Source organism: Mastigoproctus giganteus, chromosome 4, assembly GCF_048544385.1.
Source record: "Mastigoproctus giganteus isolate SK-2022 chromosome 4, ASM4854438v1, whole genome shotgun sequence".
NCBI classification, from domain to species: Eukaryota; Metazoa; Arthropoda; class Arachnida; order Uropygi; family Thelyphonidae; genus Mastigoproctus; species Mastigoproctus giganteus.
The window spans coordinates 99,368,349-99,388,314 of NC_143578.1; the positions used below are offsets into that span (position 1 = coordinate 99,368,349).

Consider the following 19,966-nt stretch of genomic DNA (forward strand, 5'->3'; position numbering starts at 1 on the left):
TTTCCAAGGATGACATGGAAATATTTCACCAAGTTTCTCCAAAGAAAGATAGAACATAGCATGAAAGGTGCAAGACATCAGTGATGTAAAAGGAAAAGTTCAAACTAACAGTACAAAGGTAAATGATGCAGTATATTGTTCAATAGAATAAATACATAACTGCTCATGAGGATATGCTAAAAAGATAATCTTTTATTTTATGCTGATAGCAGTTGGTTTGCAAGAAACTCTCCCGCCTCCACAAATACATCTTGAAAAGCTGAACTATATTGAAAGAACAAAAAAGATAGTAAGCAGACATTCCCACAAGAATAATAGTAGCTGTGTTACTATCACTTTAGCATTCAAATATCTGCAACCAAATACCCATTGTTTACTATTCAAACTGCATGTGTTTATGGCTGCTTTCTGTTCAAAAAAGTGGGCTTGATGGATACCAAATTAACTTCTGACTGGAAGGTACAGTGGTTTCCGTGCACTAAGATTATTTGAATATTTGTACTGATGGGAGAAGACACAAATACACCACTTGCATGGATGTTGTTACAGATTTCCTTGGCATTAAAAAAAAAAAGAGAGAGAGAAGAGACTGGAAAGGGCAGGGCCAGTGACTTTTGGGATGCTGATAGAATGATTTTTCCATCTCAAAGTTCAGCATTTAATATGAAGCATTATAGTCATGTTAAGCAGTCTTATGCACCAGGTAACTCAGAAGAAAAGAAACTATCAGAGCAGATTGTCCTACTACACAATGGTGCATGATCCTCTACCTATTATTTTGACAATGACAACAGCAATTGTGCTAGGAAATAATGAGATGCCCTCCTTACAGCTCAGATTTGGCCCCTAATGATTTAGAAATTGTTCAGGCCTATGAAAGAGATAGTCTAAAATTTTAGACTGATGAAGAACTGAGTTGAAGCATTCCTGATATGGCAAAATTATCAACCTAACCTTTCTCAGTCTCTTGCCACAGTGAAATAAATGACAGTACATAGAGAGAATATCTTGTAAAGGAATGATTAGGCAGCTGTTGCAGTAGATACTTTTTTCTTGTACTAGAAAATAATTTTGGATTAAGCTTAAACTCCTCCTTTGTGGCAAGTGCTGAAAGTGACCATTCTGTTATCCATTTACATCTGGACTATCTAACACTTATGACACAGTGAAGATGTTAGCATTAGTAGAAGCATATGATGCAAGAAAGCAAGCTTATGCGGCATCAGCCAAAAAAAAAAACCTCCCATTCGTTCCAAATGCCTGTCCAGCTCAGCCTTAAATTTATTTAGGCTATCAACTTACACAACAAAAGATGGAAGTCTGTTCCACCAATCAACTACCCACTGGGTAAAGACATTTCTACAGCTGTCTTTCCTCAATTTGAATCTGTGTCCCCTCAGGTTCTTAATCTGAGCAAGAGGAAGAATTTCATCAGCATTCAGCTTGCTCAACCCATTGAAGGCCTTATACACTTCAATCAGATCACCTCACAGGTGCTACTCTCCAGGCACTGCAGTTTGCAGAACTTAAGCCTTTCTTGGTAAGAGCACCCCTTTATTTCCCTCTCCAATCTTGTTGCCCTTCTTTGTACTCATTCTAGCAACTCTACATCCTTCCTACAATGAGGCCTCTAGACCTGTACACAGTACTCTAGGTGTGGCCTGACCATTGCCTTGTATAATGGGATAATCACCTTCCTGTCCATGCTAGCAAAATTCCTATTTATCATTGACAAGACTCCATGACCTGCCCTGGCAGTGCGTCTGCACTGCTCGTCAAACTTCATATTTGATGGCACAATTACCCCCAGGTCTTTCACTTTCCACTTCCCTGAGTGTGGTACCACACAGTTGATACATTTATCTTCAGTTATTGCTATCCATATGCAGTACTTTTCATTTGTCAATTTTAAGCTTCAGTTGCCACTTCTCTTCTCAGCCCATTTGCCCAACTTTTCTGGATCCAGTTGAAGTAGCATACTGTCATTAACAACCCTGCCAACATTTGTATCATCTGCAAACTTGAACATTAATCCTGATATACCTTCATCAATATCATTGATGAATACACAAAACTTCACTAATAACATTTGTCCATGAAGAGCAGTGTCCATTGATTATCACTCTGTCATCTCCCACTCAACCATCCCTTTATCCAATGTAGCAACTTACCCTTAATGCCATACTTCTCCGATTTGTGCAGCAGTCTTCCATATGCAACAGTATCCAAAAGCTTTTCTGAAATCCAAGTATATGATATCAAAATTATTTTTGGAATTCAGTTCCTTTGTGACCACATCATAGTATCCAGTTAAATTGGTCAAACAAGACCTCCCTTTAAAAACCCATGCTGTGTCTTAACTATTACTGCAGTCTTGTCTAGATGATCCTGCAGTGATTCCATTATTTTCCCTGGAACACAAGTTAAACTAACAGGTCTATAGTTGTCACCTTTTGAAACCCCCTTTGTGTCATCTTTCCTAAAGATTCTGGTAATCGTTATGTGTGTGTATATTTTGGGACTATTTTTAAAGAGTTGTTTATTTTTATTTTTTGAGGAATTATTTTTGTTCAGTTTTAAAGGTGCTCGTGTGAGTGTTCACAGAATAGTTTTTCTTATCATCAGTTAATTACTCCATAAGGAAAGAAGTATATAAAAATTTAAACAAAAGTGGAATGTGTGACTACTTCAGTGTAATACTGTTTTGAATTTTAATAAGCTGTATTTATCTGATTGAATATGGTGTCAATATTTCTATGATTTTTAGTACACTCAGAAAATCTAATTTTGTAAGTTTCACTTCACTCATCTTTGCTCATGCCCCCCATTTCGTTATTCAATTGCATCTATTCATACTTGTAGAATTGTTGGTGCAGTCTAATATACAGTTTGGATACACATTGAAAATGCGCTATTTTTGTTAAAGTGCATAAATGTGGGAAACTTTCCTTTTGTCATGAGTAAAACAGCCAAGGTTATAATTTTTTTTTTATTTCAGAAACTGCACTTGGATTATGTAATTGCAGCAGCTAACTTGCGTGCCTTCATGTATGGTATTCCAGAACATAAAGATAGAGAAGACATTGCTCGAATGGTAGTAAGTGTTCAGGTGCCTGAATTTACTCCACGATCAGGAGTAAAAATTGCTATTACAGATAGTGAAGCTGCAGCAGCACACCAGGAAAACTCAGCAACCGGTATAACTTTTTTAATAATGTCATGTATCATAAGCTTTTTTAATGGTATAAAACAGAGCTACAGTGCTTGATACATTCTATATTGTATTTCAATATTTGCAGAAGTATAAGAAGATTTGCCTCAATATGGTACATAGAACACTTCGTATGACACTCGAAGGAAAACTTTTTTCGAAGGAAAAAACAACTTTCCTTCCTTAAGGAAAGAAAGTTGTTTTTGCAAATTTTACTTAACTTTTTTTGAATTTTTTAATTGATTTTATTACTGTAATCATTTTGCGTTAATTTTATATTTGTTTTAATTTCTTGAGAATGTCATACGGAAATGTTCTATGTACCATCTTGCAGTAAATTTCTCTTCTTCTACAAATAAGCTTTTTTTATATGAACAGATCATCGCATGACAGTACCTGTAACTGCCTTCAGGGATTCAAGATACCGTTATTGCAATTTACCAGGTGCTGTCATGCAACATTTAAACTGCGCTTTATATGGTCTGTTCCCCATCCACTCTTATTACCATGTTTTTTGACTTGTGAATGTTTTTTATAGTCCTAAATGCATGCTATAAGGCTTTGTGCCACTAATCACATTAATAAAATGAAAAGATGGATATGCTTTTGTTTTAATTTGGGTGGTGGGTGGGAGAAACCTATGTTGCAAATTCTGTAAAAAAAAAAAAAAAAAAAAAAGGCTGGTTAGAATAATTAAATGAAATTGTGTGATATAGTGGCATGAGTGTTATAGTTGGTAAAATAGGTTCTAATTCCTCATTTTACCAATTGGCACTATTGCAGGAAATGATTGCACCAAAGTACTTGTACTAACTGCTGTTGGGAATGGGTTCACTAGGATGTTATGAGTATCTCTAATCTTTCTTGCTGTTTTGATTGACATCCTATGAGAATTCAGTAAATTTAAAATTCTTAAATCACTGAAATAATTAAAAATCTTTAGTTCACTTGCAGTATAAATTGGACATGTGACTTTCCACATTAGACTGACACTTCATTCTACAACTGAATTACATAGTGTAGAATATGCCCACTGTATGCAGTCAAAATTCTATAATCCCTGTTAAGAAGAATTAATTCATACATCTGAAACAAGACTCCATTTAAAAGTTAGTGTAAATGTAGAGACAATAATTGAAATAAATTAATCACCATGTGAACATATTGATGGAACTAAAGCAAGTATTATGTTTGCCGAGAACTACCATTCCTTGTGTGCAAACAAAAAAATAAAATTTATAATTTGTTAACAACAAAAAATAATAAGGTGCATGTGCTGAGCACTTCCGGTAGATAATTTTATGTGAAACATCCTTGGGGGCACTTACAATGATTTATGTTAACTAAAATAAGAGATGTATACTTGCATTTGCAACATCTGAATGTCTCTGGAAAACAGTGTCAATTAAGGTACCTTGATACTTGCAACCTTTGTCTTTATTTTTTTAGCTTTAGTTGCTTTCATTTTTGCTCTCATTTTATTTTCACAAATTATTGATGTAACAATATCTATCATCATCATCAGCCATTTGCAATCCACTGCAGGATGAAGGCCTCTCCAGCAACTTTCCAGTTCCTTCTGTTTTGAGCACTGGCTATCCATTTACTACCCAAAAACTCATGAATTTCATCTATCCGTCTCCGCCTTTGTCTTCCAGGTTTTCTTCTAGCTCCTCTTGGGTACCATTCTGTTATTTTCTTAGTCCATCTGTTATCATGTCTTCGAGCTATGTGTCCTGCCCAAGACCATTTTAGTTCTTTAGTTTTGATAAGAATGTCCTTTACTTGAGTTTGCTGCCTAATCCACAACATCTGTAGTGGAACCTAACAATGGAATGTAACGAAAGTGAGAAACGAAATCATTGACAAATGTTTGCATTGTTGCAATAATACTTCCTGCAGTTACTACTGCAGGGTTGTGATGTCATACTATTCAACAAATGGCTACAATCAAATGGGTAATTAGGCTATTGGCTTGGATTTCACTAACCTCTTCCAAGCCTAGGATGTTTTCACATAAAATAAAACATCTTTTGTGTGTACAAGGTACACATGCTGTTTTTTTTTTTCTTATTGTGTGTGTGTGTGTTTTTCTAATACAGTTAAATTCAAATGAATGGCATTTGAATTTTATAAATTGATTCACTAGAACTGGAGATATTATGCCAGTCATGGAACGTCACACGCTCTAATCACATAGCGAGTGCTCAGCACAGACTAGTGGTGGGAGCATGGGAAGCACCTCTGGTGACATCAAAAATAGAAAATTAGAAAGTGTTGATTCCCACCATTGAAAATCCTCCAGAATCCCACTGTAATAGTACCACTGCTGCCTATATCCAGATACCACTTAAAAGAATTGGTTTTTTTTTTTTTTGTGGGGGGGGGATCTTCTGCCAGCAGATAAAAGGGAAAGTACTGTGTGGGACAGTTTCTAATTTTCTATACTTTCTTTTTAATTTCAATTGTTAATTAGTTTGATTAGTATGTTTATTATTTGCTTGCATGTAGGGAACAAGTAGTTCCTGGAAAACTTAATGTTGCTATAATTTTTTATCTAATTCTTATGTAATGATATTGTGTGTTTCTTACTTTTTCTAGGGAAGCTCTTTCTTAAAACATCTAATGTTGGTTTAGATATTCAAAACCAATTTGGTTAGAAGTAAAAGTGGATTTATGGCTCTTTACCCATTAGTAATTCACTCTGCTTTCTAATCAACAAAACAAAAGGATTTGCAGTTTTCATTCTTTGATTTTAACAGCAATTTTATTGTCAGTTCTTCAACGTCTGTTGTTAGTAAAATAATTGAATTTTCACAATGTCATCAACATTTTTTTTGCCAGCTTCAGAATATTTGCCTAATCAAGAGTCGTTTCCTTCACAGCCCGAAGTGCCAAGAAATTTGTGATAAAGCAACTTAGACTGGAAATTATTGCTTTCTCTCTTGGATTGATAAATTCTTTGTTTAAAGTTACTAAAACAAGATTAACTAAGCTTTAGTAAAGAAATCCACTTTACTTGTTTATAGATTAGGAAGGAAAGTAGTGCCATTCCCTCTTCTTCCCCCCCCCTCTGTACATATGTGCTTAAGTAGTAGAGGATTGGTAATAAGTAAGTACAGAGAAAGAAAGAAAACAAAACTTTTTTTTTTTGTCTCCATGTGGCTGATCAGGTTATTACACTGACAAACTTTTTACGATGCCATGCATACTTTGGTGCAACACCGCTCCCACCATTTATACCTTGAAAGGGGTGTGTTATAGAACCACCAACGTAAACAAGGTAATCTGACCATTAAGTGAAGTCAGTCCAATTGAAGAGAGCGTGTAGCCCATTCATAACAATTTATGAATTGTCATGTTATTTGTAAAAATTGATAAGTTCTCTTTTTTTCTTCTTCTTCCTCTTCTCTCTCTCTCTCTCTCTCTCTCTCTCTCTCTCTCTCTCTCTCTCTCTCTCTCTCTGTCTCTCTCTACTTTGTTTTTTAAGCTGAATTTTGGCCATATCAGCCCTCATGGTGAAAATACCATATGTGTTGCAAGTGGCACATCATCAGTGGCATTATTGTCCTCATAATTGTAGGCTGTGATAATTTGTTTTCAGTATTACTTTTTGCTGTTACATTTTCATATTTAACATTAGGATAAAATAGACATATGTTGCATAATTGATATAGTGATGCATGTTGATTTTTATCACATTGTGATTGGATATGTTTCCTTAGCTGACATGGACCGTCTTACTCACATTCAAGAAGAATTGCCTTCCCCTGATAATTGGGCTGAACAAAAGATCACTCCTATTGAGTTTGAGAAAGATGATGATGCCAACTTTCACATGGATTTCATTGTAGCTGCATCAAATCTCAGGGCTGAAAATTATAGTATTCCTCCAGCAGATCGTCACAAGAGTAAATTAATAGCTGGAAAGATCATACCAGCAATAGCCACAACCACAAGCCTTGTAACAGGACTTGGGTGCTTGGAATTGTACAAAGTAAGTTTTCATTTAAATGGCATCTATTTTTATATTATAATATATTTCTAATTTTTTATCCGAATTAAAAAAACAATACCTTATTTAATAAATTTAAGGAACCCTAATTTCAGGACTAAGTGATCGAAAAAATCTGTCTTCTGGTAATACTGATTTCATACAGTCTGATAATCCCAAAATTTAAAACTTTTCAAAAGCAATAAAGGCTAAAATTTTTAAATTCCATTTTAAATATAAAGTTTATTTGACTTAACTGAGAATACTTACACATGCTTGTATCATGGTGACTGTCACAATATAAAAAATAATAATACTAAACATTGCAGTGTTTGGAGGAAGAACACTCACCAGGATACAAGTATCATTGTGAAGTAGTAATTGGATCTGTTAAATAAATTACAGCACAGGATGTCTGCATGATCATGCATTTCAGTAAATACGATAGCTATTCCGACATGGTTCATAAAATCTCAAAAAAAAAAAAAAAGTGAAATTAAGCTGCCTGTTATATAACTATATACAGTTTATTTGTTTACACACACACACAATTGTTGAATATAATGTCCAGAAAGTGGAAACGAGAAAGCAGAAAAACGATAAAAAATACAATTTTTATTTTTTTATATACAAGGATTAAAAAGGGGGTATTTTGAAAATGGCTTGCAAACTTTTGAGTTGATTATATGAAGACAAGAAATTAAGAACTGGAAGAGACAACAAATTTCTAGAAATTATAATTCGTATATATATACTGTCTAGGCTCTTTATAGAGATCCTCCTTTTAACATCCCAATATGTTATAACATTCTATGTGGTTGGTCCCGGGCAATTTCTCATTAACCTAATTGTTATTTTATATTTTATTTTATTTCTGTATATTGACCATAAATTTCTGCACTTAATCTTATTTTTTATTTATTTATTTATTTATTTTTTTTTTTTTTTGGTATATGCATTTAAAAATGAAGGATGCTTCAAATTGAAGTAACTGACAAGCTTGCAGCCTGACACCATGAGAAATTTGTTAATTTCCCATGCTTTTTTTCTCGCAGTGCAGTAAGTAATAGTAGTAGTAATGGAGGAGCCAAAAAAAAAAAAAAAATTCACATTCTAAAAGTTTTCCAGTTCCTCTTTGAATTTATTTAAGCTATCAACTTCCACAACGACAAATGGAAGTTTGTTTCAGCAATTAACCACCCGCTCGCTAAAGGAAAGTTTCAGCACATCTATTCTGCAACTGTCTTTCCTCAATTTGAATGCCCCCTCAGGTTTGTAATCTTAGGGGGGAGGTGTGTGTGTGTGTGTGTGTGTGTGTGTGTGTGTGTGTGTGTGTGTGTGTGTGTGTGTGTGTGTGTGTGTGTGTGTGTGTTATTGCTAAAATAAAATACTTTCGTGGCTTAACTCTCAATGAAAAACATTAGTGATGTGACTTCTTTTTATGGTGTTATATGTGAAAAGTTTTAAGTTAGGAATGAATCATATCATTTAGAAAACAGGCCTTGTGCAATGGGTTGCATTATATCATCCAAGTTTCTTGCGACGACTAACTTGTTAAAATAAATTTATTAAAATGAAAATGATGCGTACATAAGATAAAAGCGTTAAAATACATAGTAGCTTTCGAAGTGAAGTGCCTCTTCATCAGCTGTTCTGTGAATGGTGCACTTCAGTATATATTTATGGTTACAATAGCACAAGTCAGCTGGGCATGATCATGTATTAAGAGTCTGGTGTCGGTAAAGCAGAATTACGTACCAGTGATGATTGCCAGGACTCATCGCACTGCAATACAGTACATTCTATAATAGGGTGCAAATGTACTCTCCTCGTGCAATTCATAGTACTATTATTGATGGCTATGTGCAGTGCTTCAAGCCATGAGTGCTGGCAGTAATGACGTGAGTAGTCGACGATTTCAATATCCCGTTGGGGATCAAGATTGTGCTGCTCAATCCAGTAATGCTCAGCTACGGCAGAGCGTTCAAAATTAGCAGTTTGTAGAGTCACCTCATGCTCAGAAACCCGATGTTTGCCTACGTGAGAAGTCTTGAGCAGGGATACCACATGGGGAGATAGAAACTCACTCTCTACAGATAATACTTGTACCACTCTCAATCTGTGTTTTGGGAGGGGGGGGAATGATCTTGTTCAATGACTGTTTCGCCAAATACAGGGCACTCCTATGGGTGCTCCTGTTAGTCCTATCATGGCCAATATCGCCATGGAGGAACTAGAATCAGATTTTCTTGAACTTACCTATTCCTATCACTCTCTGGTGTCGTTATGTTGATGATATTTTTGCACTTGTACCCCGGGGTGGTGCGATGTCTCAATTCCCTGTCGCTCATCATTTAGTTTACGATTGAACTGGAGATTGACAATACTCTTCCTTTTTTGGATGTGTTAGTCTGACGTGTGGATTCGCGTTTGTTTAGTAACTTCGTTTTTAAGAAGCCAATGTGTGCACGCAAGCCAATTATGGGTCTGCGCATGCCCCTGGTCATTTACGTTACACTTCTCTTACTTTATTCTCCTGTGCTTGAATGCACTCTAGTTTGACTGGTGCCAGGCAATTGGAGATTTCTAAAATTAGGCTGGAGCGTTCAAATTGCATCCATCCACCTCATGTTCTAGATTGATGTGAGCTTCAGGCTCACGATTTTGTTGCGAAACCTAACTCGCCTTGCGTCAAACAATTTATCTCTTCATCCCCTATTATCCGGGCGCATTGGAACGTCTAGTTAGGATATTGCATCTCCATCATATACGATGTGTGCAACTTTAGGTGAGGAAATTACATTCTTATTTCTAAGGCAAAAACACCTGTTCCTCCTTTCCTATGGAGTGGTTCCATATACCATATTATGTGTCCGGATTGTGGGGGGGGGGGTGTTATGTAGGTGAGGTTGGTAGAAGATTGAAAGATCGGGTTTCTGAGCATGAGGTGGCTCTATGAACTGCTAATTTTGAACGCTCCACAGTCACCGAGCATTATTGGGTTGAGCAGCACAACCTTGATCCCCAATGGGATATTGAAATCGTCAGCTTTTCACGTGATTACCGCCAGCGCTCATGGCTTGGAGCACTGCACATAGCCTCCAATAATAGTACTATTAATCGCACGAGGGGAGTACACTTACACTCTATTATAGAATGTACTGTATTGCAGTGCAGTGAGCACTGGCGATCATCATGTGTACATAATTCTGCTTTATCGACACCAGACTCATGATACATGATCATGCCCGGCTGACTTGTGCTATTGTAAACATCAATATATATATATATATATATATATATATATATATATATATATACACTGAAGTACACCATTCACAGACCAGCTGATGAAGAGGCACTTTGCTTTGAAAGCTATGTATTTTAATGCTTTTATTATATTATATTTTAACACTTTTATTGTATTGTATTTTAATGCTTTTATCTTATGTATATATCACTTTTATTTTAATAAATTTATTTTAACCAGTTAGTCGGTCGTCGCAAGATGGTAGAATCATATCATTATTACATATTTTCTTATTGAAAAGTAATTTTTGTTGAGTATGTTTTCATTAAGTGCAGTGATTTTCTTTAACTCTGTTAAATGAGGATATCTGTACAGTTTCTGACTTTCGTTTTGTTTAAATATTTTTGTGGCTTATATTTTCTTACTATGCAAGGTAGAGCAGAATGAAAAATAAAAATAAGTTGCAGTTAAAATTTTTATTTTCCGCTCTGTGTTGCATAGTAAGAAAATAAGGATAATTGATCCAGAGTGTATAGGCCTTTTCACTTATTTTTGTGGATGTTTCCTTGAGTTTTTTTAATAAATCATCCTGCTGCTGGTGGTACTAATTAAGCAATTTTCACATGCATTCCTAATATAGAATTATCTCAAAATATTTTTTTTTTTTTTGAAAAGGTACTTTTAAGAGAGAAAGATAAGGCCTCAAACTCGGGAGTTATTTTATACTGTATTTGAGTTGTTTGATTTGTTAATGTACTCCAGGCAAATTAAATTTGAATCTGGTTAATGTTTTGCCTTTATAGTTAGTCCAGAATCACCAGAAACTAAGCTCCTATAAAAATGGATTTGTGAACTTAGCGTTACCATTTTTTGGATTTTCTGAACCTATTGCAGCTCCAAAGCAGAAGGTGAGTACAGATTCTATTTAATATTTTGGATTTTTGTTTTACAATTTAAATGTTATGAATGTGAAATTGGTGTCCATATGTCTTTGCTACCTGTTTGAGTTTAAAAATATATCAGCCCTTTTGTACCATGGTTTTCCACCTTGTTCTAAAAAGAATGCAGTCAAAATACTTACATAAACAGGCATTATTGCTGCATGCAAAATGAGGCCATTTTATTACTACTTAAAACTAGCAGTTATTGTTAATTTAAAGTGATACTTCTCGACTATTTCCTAGGTACTTTTAAATTGGACTGTTGAATAATAAAAACAAATATTGTGTGTGTGTGTGTGTGAGAGAGAGGAAGAAAGAAAATAAACTACATGAGGTGTGCTCAAACAATTCAGTGACTGACTTAATCTCAAAATTGTCTTTTTTGTAGTGAGCTTGTGCATCAGAAACGATCCTTGCTCTTGTTGCTCTTAAACTTCAAAAACCATTAATTTACTCATTCATTCATGATCTGATCAGTGGCGATCTATATGTAACTATCTGCAAAGTTGCTAGTGAGACTGGTATTTCTTATGGGAAATGTAGTAAATTTTAACATAGGATTTGAGGAGAATGTGATGCATTTCAGCCAAGTTTGTGCTCAATTCCTTACCAGTAATTCAGTGTGCTGCTGCTAACACACTTTTTTTCTCTTCCATCATTACTGGTGACAAATCATGGATGTGTGATCGTTCTGCGATGATTCCATAATACTTTTTGGAGGAAATAGCCAGGAAAAATAATGGGCTTCGGAGGATTGGTGCCAGCATCATAAAAACGTTCCTGCACAGTTTCCATTCAAGAATTTCTTGTAAAACAGACCGTCAATGTGGTCCCTTGTTTGCTGTACCCACTTGATTTAGCTTCCTGTGAAGCTCCTCCCAAATACACTTAAAAGCTCCCATAGATTTAGTATTGCTAGTGGCAAATGATGCAAGAAAGAGCATGTTATACAGTATCAACCAAAAAAAACCTAGCATTCCTTCTAATAATTTATCAACTACCCACTTTCACAACACCAGGTGGAAGTTTTGTTTAACAGTCAGTTCTGTGGGTGAAAGCAGATTTTCACATGCATCCTGTAAAACTCTCCTATTAATTTATAATATTATTAATCATATTGGCTGGGTACCTACATGCTATAAATCTATTCATAATATACAAAATTGTGGAGCTGAGATCATTAGGATTTGAAGTGTAACAAAATGCATTAAGAGTGTGATTGTAGCGGTCCTTAATGCATCATTGTACATGGTTTGTGATGGTAATAATAATAATAAGGTAGATGTAGGTTTCCTAAATATCTTGTGTTAGAGGCAACAAATGTTTATTGATCATCAGGAACTGTTAGCAATTTCCAAAGAAAAACCTATTCAGGAATATTTCCAAATAGTTGCTGAAGTGTTGTAATCAGCATAAAGGAGATTACATTGGGCAATTTTATTTCAATAGTCTTTTCCTTCATTATTGGTCCAGTTTGAGGGGTTTTTTTTTTTTTTTTTTTTTTGTTTTTTTTATCACACCTTGTGCATTTGTGTGTTCACATATGTGCATATAGGTACAGTTTTCCAGTTAAAAAATCAGTTGTAGATGTAGAAACTGAAGAATGCTAAAAATTAATTTGTGCTCTTGTAATTTAATAGATATTTTAATTATTTTTAGTTTATAGGATACTACAGTGGGTGCACTAGAAAGTTAAAAAAATTAAATAAAATAGTTATTTTCTAAATTTTTCAGAACTTCCCCTTAGCAATATGAATTACATTCAAGCATGAAAATAAATTGTACAGTATGCTATATTTAGTGTTAGTGTTGACAAATGGAAGGAATCAAGCTTATACAGCATCAACCAAAAAAAAAAAAAAAACGTGCAATTTTACCTATCGGTTAATTATTTTTTGCAACCAGTTCCTTTTTTTCTAGTTCTACCGTGAATTTATTTCATCTATCAATTTCCACAACAACAAATGGCAGTTTCTTCCAGCAATCAACCACCCACTAGCTAAAGGCAGACTTCTGCAATTTGAATTTATGCCCCCTCATGTGGATAGTGTGAGCAAGGGGGAAAATTCCATCAGCAGTGGGCTTGCTCAATCCATTCAAAACCCTAAACACTTCAATCAGATCACCTTGCAGGTGCCTAGTCTCCAGATGCTGCAATTTGCACAACTGAAGCCTTTCAGGTGATTTCCAGAAGTTTGCAGATGATGCAAAGGTTAGTGGGCTGGTTAGCAACAGTCATCAGGGTGAGCTACTGCAACGGGATCTAGGAAAATTGGTTCAGTCTGATGAGAAATGGCATTCGAAGTTTAACATTGACAAATGCAAGGTACTGTATTTGATTAGCAGTAATCCTGGGGTAACTTATCAGCTGTGTGGTACTGCACTCAGGGTAGTGGAAAATGAATAAGACCTAGGGGTAATTGTGCAGTCAGACATGAAATTCTCTTAGCAGTGCAGACATGCTGCCAGGGTGGCTCATGGTGTTTTGTCAATGATATACAAAACTTTTGCTAGCAGGAATAAGGAGGTGATTATCCCTTTGTAAAAGGCCATGGTTAGGTTGCACCTTGAGTACCATATACAGGTCTGGAGGCCTCACTTTAGGAAGGATGTAGATCACATGGAACAGATGCAGAGAAGTGCAACCAGATTTGGTATAGGGAACAGAATGGTGCTCTTACCTAGAAAACTTCATGCAAATTGCATCTTCTGGAGATGAAGGCACCTTCTGGGTGATCTGATTGAGGTGTTTAAAGCTTTGACTGGATTGAGTGAGGTGAATTTTAATGGTATTCTTCCACTTGCTGAGACTACCCTGCCACGAGGAGAGCATGAATTCAAGTTGAAGGATGGTTGTGGGATAGGTGTGCAGATGTTTGCCTTCAGCCAGCAGGTGGTTGCTTGTTGGAACAGGCTTCCACATATTGTGCAAATGGTTAAGTGGAGTGTGTTGTGTTTTTTTTTTTTTTTTTTGCTAATGCTATTTAAGCTTGCTTTCTTACATCATTTACCATTACTACTACTGTAGGAAGCAGTAGATAACACTACCAAATTCAGTTTGCTGGTTTACCATTTTCCCAAGTAGAGCATTAGAATTGTATATGCATGCATCTGATGGGAGGGGGGGGATTTCACATTGAAGCCATAAGTTTTTACTGTGCTCCAATCATGTGGTAAAATTTCTTAGAAGATTGCACTCTTTTGCCATTTATGAACAAAAATTGGCAAATCTGATAATTAGGGTTGGATTAATTACCATGAGTTTCTGGGTGTCTTAATTTGTAAAATGAAGCATTAGGCTAATGTAACTTATTTCCTGTAATAAGAACTTGAATCCATTTGTATTTGTCCCCCTGCCATCTAAAAGAAAAGTAAATGGCCCACAGAGGATTTTGATGGTTCAGAATGCAAACAGTCTATCTGTTATATTTTGTTAATTTAAACTCAGTATTATTTTCTGTGTTCACATCTTAACTAAATAATGGTTACAAAATCCACTTTCAACACTCCAAGGATATCATGATTCACACAAATGGCTGCAGACATTTCTAGTATGGGTCATGAGTTCTTTTCTTGTGCCGACCGGGCTAGCTGGGTGGGTAAAGTGCCTGCCTGGCAACCCAAAGGTCGCGGGTTCGATTCCCGCCTCGGGCTTGGATCAAAGTACTGCAAAAACCTTGGGAGGTGCATTATGGCCACAGAAGCCTATGCGCCAACAACCACAAAAAAAAGATATCTTTTCTTGTATAGCTTATGGCATGTGTTCTCGGGATCAGTCTAATAGACAAACCAAATTCGGACTGCAATTCTTTTCTTTCTTGTACTTTGACCATTATTGAAATGTCATTTGGGGGGGGGGGAATCCACATTATATATTTTAAAAAAAAAAAATTTTCTCTCTTATAGTATTATGAAACAGAATTTACGCTGTGGGATCGCTTTGAAGTTCAAGGAGAGATGACACTCAGGGAGTTTCTTCAATACTTTGAGGTAAGGAAATGCTTAAATCCTTTTAGTATTGATATCAATATAAATCAAGAGCAGCCTGGTGGCTATCAAGTATAAAAAGAAAATTTGTAGAATACAAAGTTTCTTTTTATACTTGAAAAAAAAAAATTTAGCCTATTCCCAGGTATTCAGATTTTTTTTTTTTTTCATTTTGACCTCGCTTCATTAAAAAAAACCATTTTTATTGCTTTGTGAACCTAATGTTAGTCTGTGTTCCTCTATTAAGAATTGCAGGTCTCTATTGAACAGGGTGAAAATGTGCTACAAAGTTGTTTTTTGTGATATTGTAATAGTTTTATTACTTGTCTGGAGAGCGCCTCCGTAGCCAGGTGGGAAGGAGCAGCAGTGCATAGCACACGCTTCTTGATTAGACCGGGGTTCGAGCCCGTCACCACCAAATACGGAGAATGCGGAAAGGTCAGGGAATGACCACCGCATATCCCGGAGCAATATGGCCTTAGTTGCTAATGCTCCTAAAAACCAAATAACAAACAAATAACAAACTTGTCTGGAGAATCATTTTGGAGACCAGAGGAATTCTTAAAGGCCTCTAACTGGGCCTGTAGTTAACCAGTCTTAGGTTGGAATTTAGGGAGCCCTACACATGAATTATTCCAGTTTTTTCATCTTGCATGTGTAAATCAAAAGACAATTTACTGGAGCAGTATAGCTCAAAATGCTGATGAGCTGGAGGGGGGGGGCATAAAGTTGACGATATCTTTTATACAATTTCTGCTAGTGGGCTAATGAATGCTCAAGATTTGCAGCTATGAAGTTTAAATCATGGAAAGAAAGTTGCTTCTTTTCAACAGATTAATGATAAATTTGTCACTACATTATGTTTTCTCAATATACATTATGGGACCATTTGTCTAGCATATGTGATTAGAATATAATGTTCTACCTTCTTGTATGTGCTTTATCCAGCCTCTTGATCAATGAATTTGGTGAGGGGGTCACAATAAAATGCAATAATGTCATTTGAACATAAATCAAATATTATCTGGAGTGCTGCTAAGACAAAATTGATCATTGTGCGTTACTTTTAAATGTATACAGATTTATAGATGTCTGATTCATCTGGCTTTGCGGCATTAGGAGAGAAGAAAATCGAGTTGAAGTATTCTAAATCAAAGCCGTTTGTTCGGAAGAATATGCAGTAGAAAAGTATCACAGTACAGTCAGTCCTCATATAGCACGATAGTTGGGTTCCTAGAAACCCTCGTGCAATATAAACAGGCCCTATGGGAAAAATGGGGTTAGGTGCCGACCACCCAAGCTTGAACACACATTTGTAACCAAAACATTACCAAACACAATAAATAATCGTAATAAAATACTTACGTATTTTATTACGACTATTACGTAATAAAATATTGCTAATTCTTTTGCTTCTATCGTAAGCAAACTTGTTTTTTGTTTGGTTTTCTATCCAAACAGATGACAGCCGTTCCATCTCTTCCAATTCTTGTGTCTTAATCTAATGGATTTTAATTACACTTTGAGTTGTTCCTGCTATGAAAGTTTTTTATTTTCTCTGCATTCTTTGTAATTCTCGGCGATGCCTCATTTAGGTCTGTAGCACGTGCAATATCACATGGTCTTTCATTTCGCTCAAAGCGTTTCACAAGTTCATATTTTTTCTCTATCGACAGAGGCAGATGGGCCATAAGCCTTACTGGGGAAACCCCGGTGGGCCGGAGTGATTTTGGCCATGAACACTAGTGTAAGGCCGCTATAAATTTTCCCGGGTAAGAATTTTTGACCCAGTCCGCCTCTGTTTTTCGATATTGCTTTTCTTTTTCTCTCTGAATCTGTAGTGTCTTCACCAGGACGCTTCCTTTTCACACCTTTTAAGTATTTTACTCATTTTTAGGGAATAAAGCACAATTACAAAACGAGGAGGCACGCTTGATACACATAAACAAAGCTGCGCGCATGTAGCAACTGAATAAACAACGCCGTAAAGGCAGAGACACTATTAACACCTCACATTTTACTAAAGCACATTTCTAGGGGTTACTACCATAAAACAATAAAAACAATTTCCAGTTACATTCCTGCTAGTGGAATCTGTTATAAACTGGTAGTAAACTCGATCTAATTGCATTTGCGATAATACCGATAGCTGGAATTGTGTGGGTTTTTACGTTATTATGGTGAAATGTGTTTCCCCTTCACTGATAAAAAAAAAAAAACATAAATACATTTTCAGAATCTTCTCTTCATTCCTATCGTGTTGCGTTCGGTTGGGGTGATTCCGCGTTCGACTGCCATTTCTTGTAAACACAAAGGCGAATCGTGCATAAGTGAATTCGGTTCGTGTTATATAAAATATTGTTCCCTTATTTATAAATCGTGTATGATCAAATTTGTGTAATGTAAACATGTGTTATACGAGGACTGACTGTATTTAACAGTGATGCTCTGGTTATCTCCAGCTAACAGAAAATGATACTTTGTGTCAGCCAGTGTTTCATATGATAATGAATTAAAATCAGAGTAATATCAGTGATGGTGTTGAATGCTAGCATACCTTCAAAATAAATTTATGTTAATGGGATGATAAGCATTAGAAAAATTGGTTTGTGGGATGGCACAGAGGAGTTTCACTTCATAGAATCATATCTATTTGATATGTATGGAAAAAGAAAAATAATTGCCAAATTTCTACTAGGTTGAATTTAAGGAAAATTTGTGAGGCTCGACAAATCATTCTTAAAAAAAAGAAGGAAAAAAAAAGCCAAATATAAATATTTGACTTTTTTTTCATAACGATCCATCCACTGGGAGTTGTCATTGCATGTGGCCAGAGAAATCATTTTACGAAAATCCTCCCACTAGGTTTCATGTGGATAGATGGACAGACCATTGGGCATGGTGAAGACAATAGGCACTTTACATTGTATATGCTAACGTGCCTAACTGTAAACTTGATATGCTTTCATCAGTATTATTAATAAATATTGAAAATAGTAAGGGCCCAGCACTGAAACATCAGGAACTCCACTAACATTTAGTAAAAGAAGAGCAGTGGCCATTTACAACAACCCTTTGTTTTCTTTCACTGAACCATCCCATTACCCAGAGCAGTAACTTGCCCCTAATGCCACACTGTTCAAATTTGTTTAGCAGACTTTTTTGTGTTGAAAGTTTAACCTTGTTGACATATGCACTGTTGTCCTGCTAGACAGTTGTGTGAAAAGTGAATGCCTGTATGTTTTGAAAAAAATAATTTCAATAAACTAATCTTCTAAGTAGGAAAGTTACCTTGATACTTTATCTCCTCTTTCATGAAATCATTAACACTGATTTGCAAGTAACATTTTGAAAACATTGCCTGCAGTATTTCCCGAAACAAAAGTCTTATCAGTGTTAAAATTGTTAAACAGTTGTGCACTAAACAAATACAAAATTACAGTAATACCCCAACTTACGCGAGCTCGGAGTTACGCGGTTCTTGATTTTTTCGTTTGGTGTATATCTAAAATTAGCTTAATAGTGATTTGGAAGTCAAATCATAAAGCTTGGGTGACAGCTTCCGTTTTTGAGGACTGGTTTGGTCACCACTTCATACCTGAAGTCGAACGTTATTGCAAGTCTAAACAGATTCCATTTAAAGTAATGCTTCTTATTGACAATGCACCCGGTCACCCTCCTGCCACCCTAATTAATTTCGACTCGTGTGAAAGTTGTGTTTTTACCTCCAAACACAACCAGCTTGCTTCAACCGATGGACCAGGGAGTCATCAAAACATTCGAGGCTTACTGCACGAGGCACGTCTGAATGAAGATATGAGACAAAATAGTGAGATATCTGTTAAAGACTTTTGGAAATAATTCAATGTTTTAGATGCCGTAAGAATCATTGAAAAAACTTGGGATGAAATTCACAAAAAAAAACATTGAATGGTCTCTGGAAGAAACTTTGTTCATTTTTTTTTCAAAAACGAGACGAAAACAATGCCAGAAACTGATCATGTCACTCATGTGATAGAAGTTGTTAATCTCGCCAGGCAATTAGATTTAGAAGTCAATGGTGATGATGTCAACGAGCATTGGATTCACATAACCAGGAGCTGACAATGAATGAGCTCATAGAGATGCGTGAGCAAAACGTCACTGAAGTATCCGACACTTCAGACACTTCAAATTGGCTCACAACGAATTTCCATGGTATTGCACTACCTCGAATAAGTAACGCTTCACCAATGGAGAACCCTACTTAATGATGCCAATTCCTAGTTACTTAATAGCTGGCTGTGTGCAGAAATGATGCACTTGCACTACCTTACACGTAATGTATGTATATTAATTAAGCTACGTATGTAAGTGTAATTTATTTTTATTTTGCTAACCTGTGGATAATATTCTTCAGTTTTCGTGTATTATTTAATTTTGTTAATTGGTAAGGTTAAAATAAAAGTATTAATTTGTGCTTTTATGTCTTCATTTTTAGTCTGTGAATAATATTCCTCCAAATATTGTGATGACTTAAAAGTCATCACAATAACCACCGCTTACTGCAGTTAAACCAGCATAAAAAGTAATAAATGCTGGCT

The 19,966-nt window shown here is 35.7% G+C and overlaps 1 protein-coding gene across 1 annotated transcript in view; it reads left to right on the forward strand.

The window, feature by feature from the left end:
• LOC150086946 (ubiquitin-like modifier-activating enzyme 1) overlaps positions 1-19,966 on the forward strand; it is a 354,098-nt gene that overhangs the window by 311,653 nt on the left and 22,479 nt on the right. The window contains 4 exon segments of the mRNA XM_090372833.1: positions 2,999-3,197; positions 6,937-7,208; positions 11,259-11,363; positions 15,303-15,386. Of these exon segments, the coding sequence (XP_090228959.1) occupies positions 2,999-3,197; positions 6,937-7,208; positions 11,259-11,363; positions 15,303-15,386 (660 nt within the window).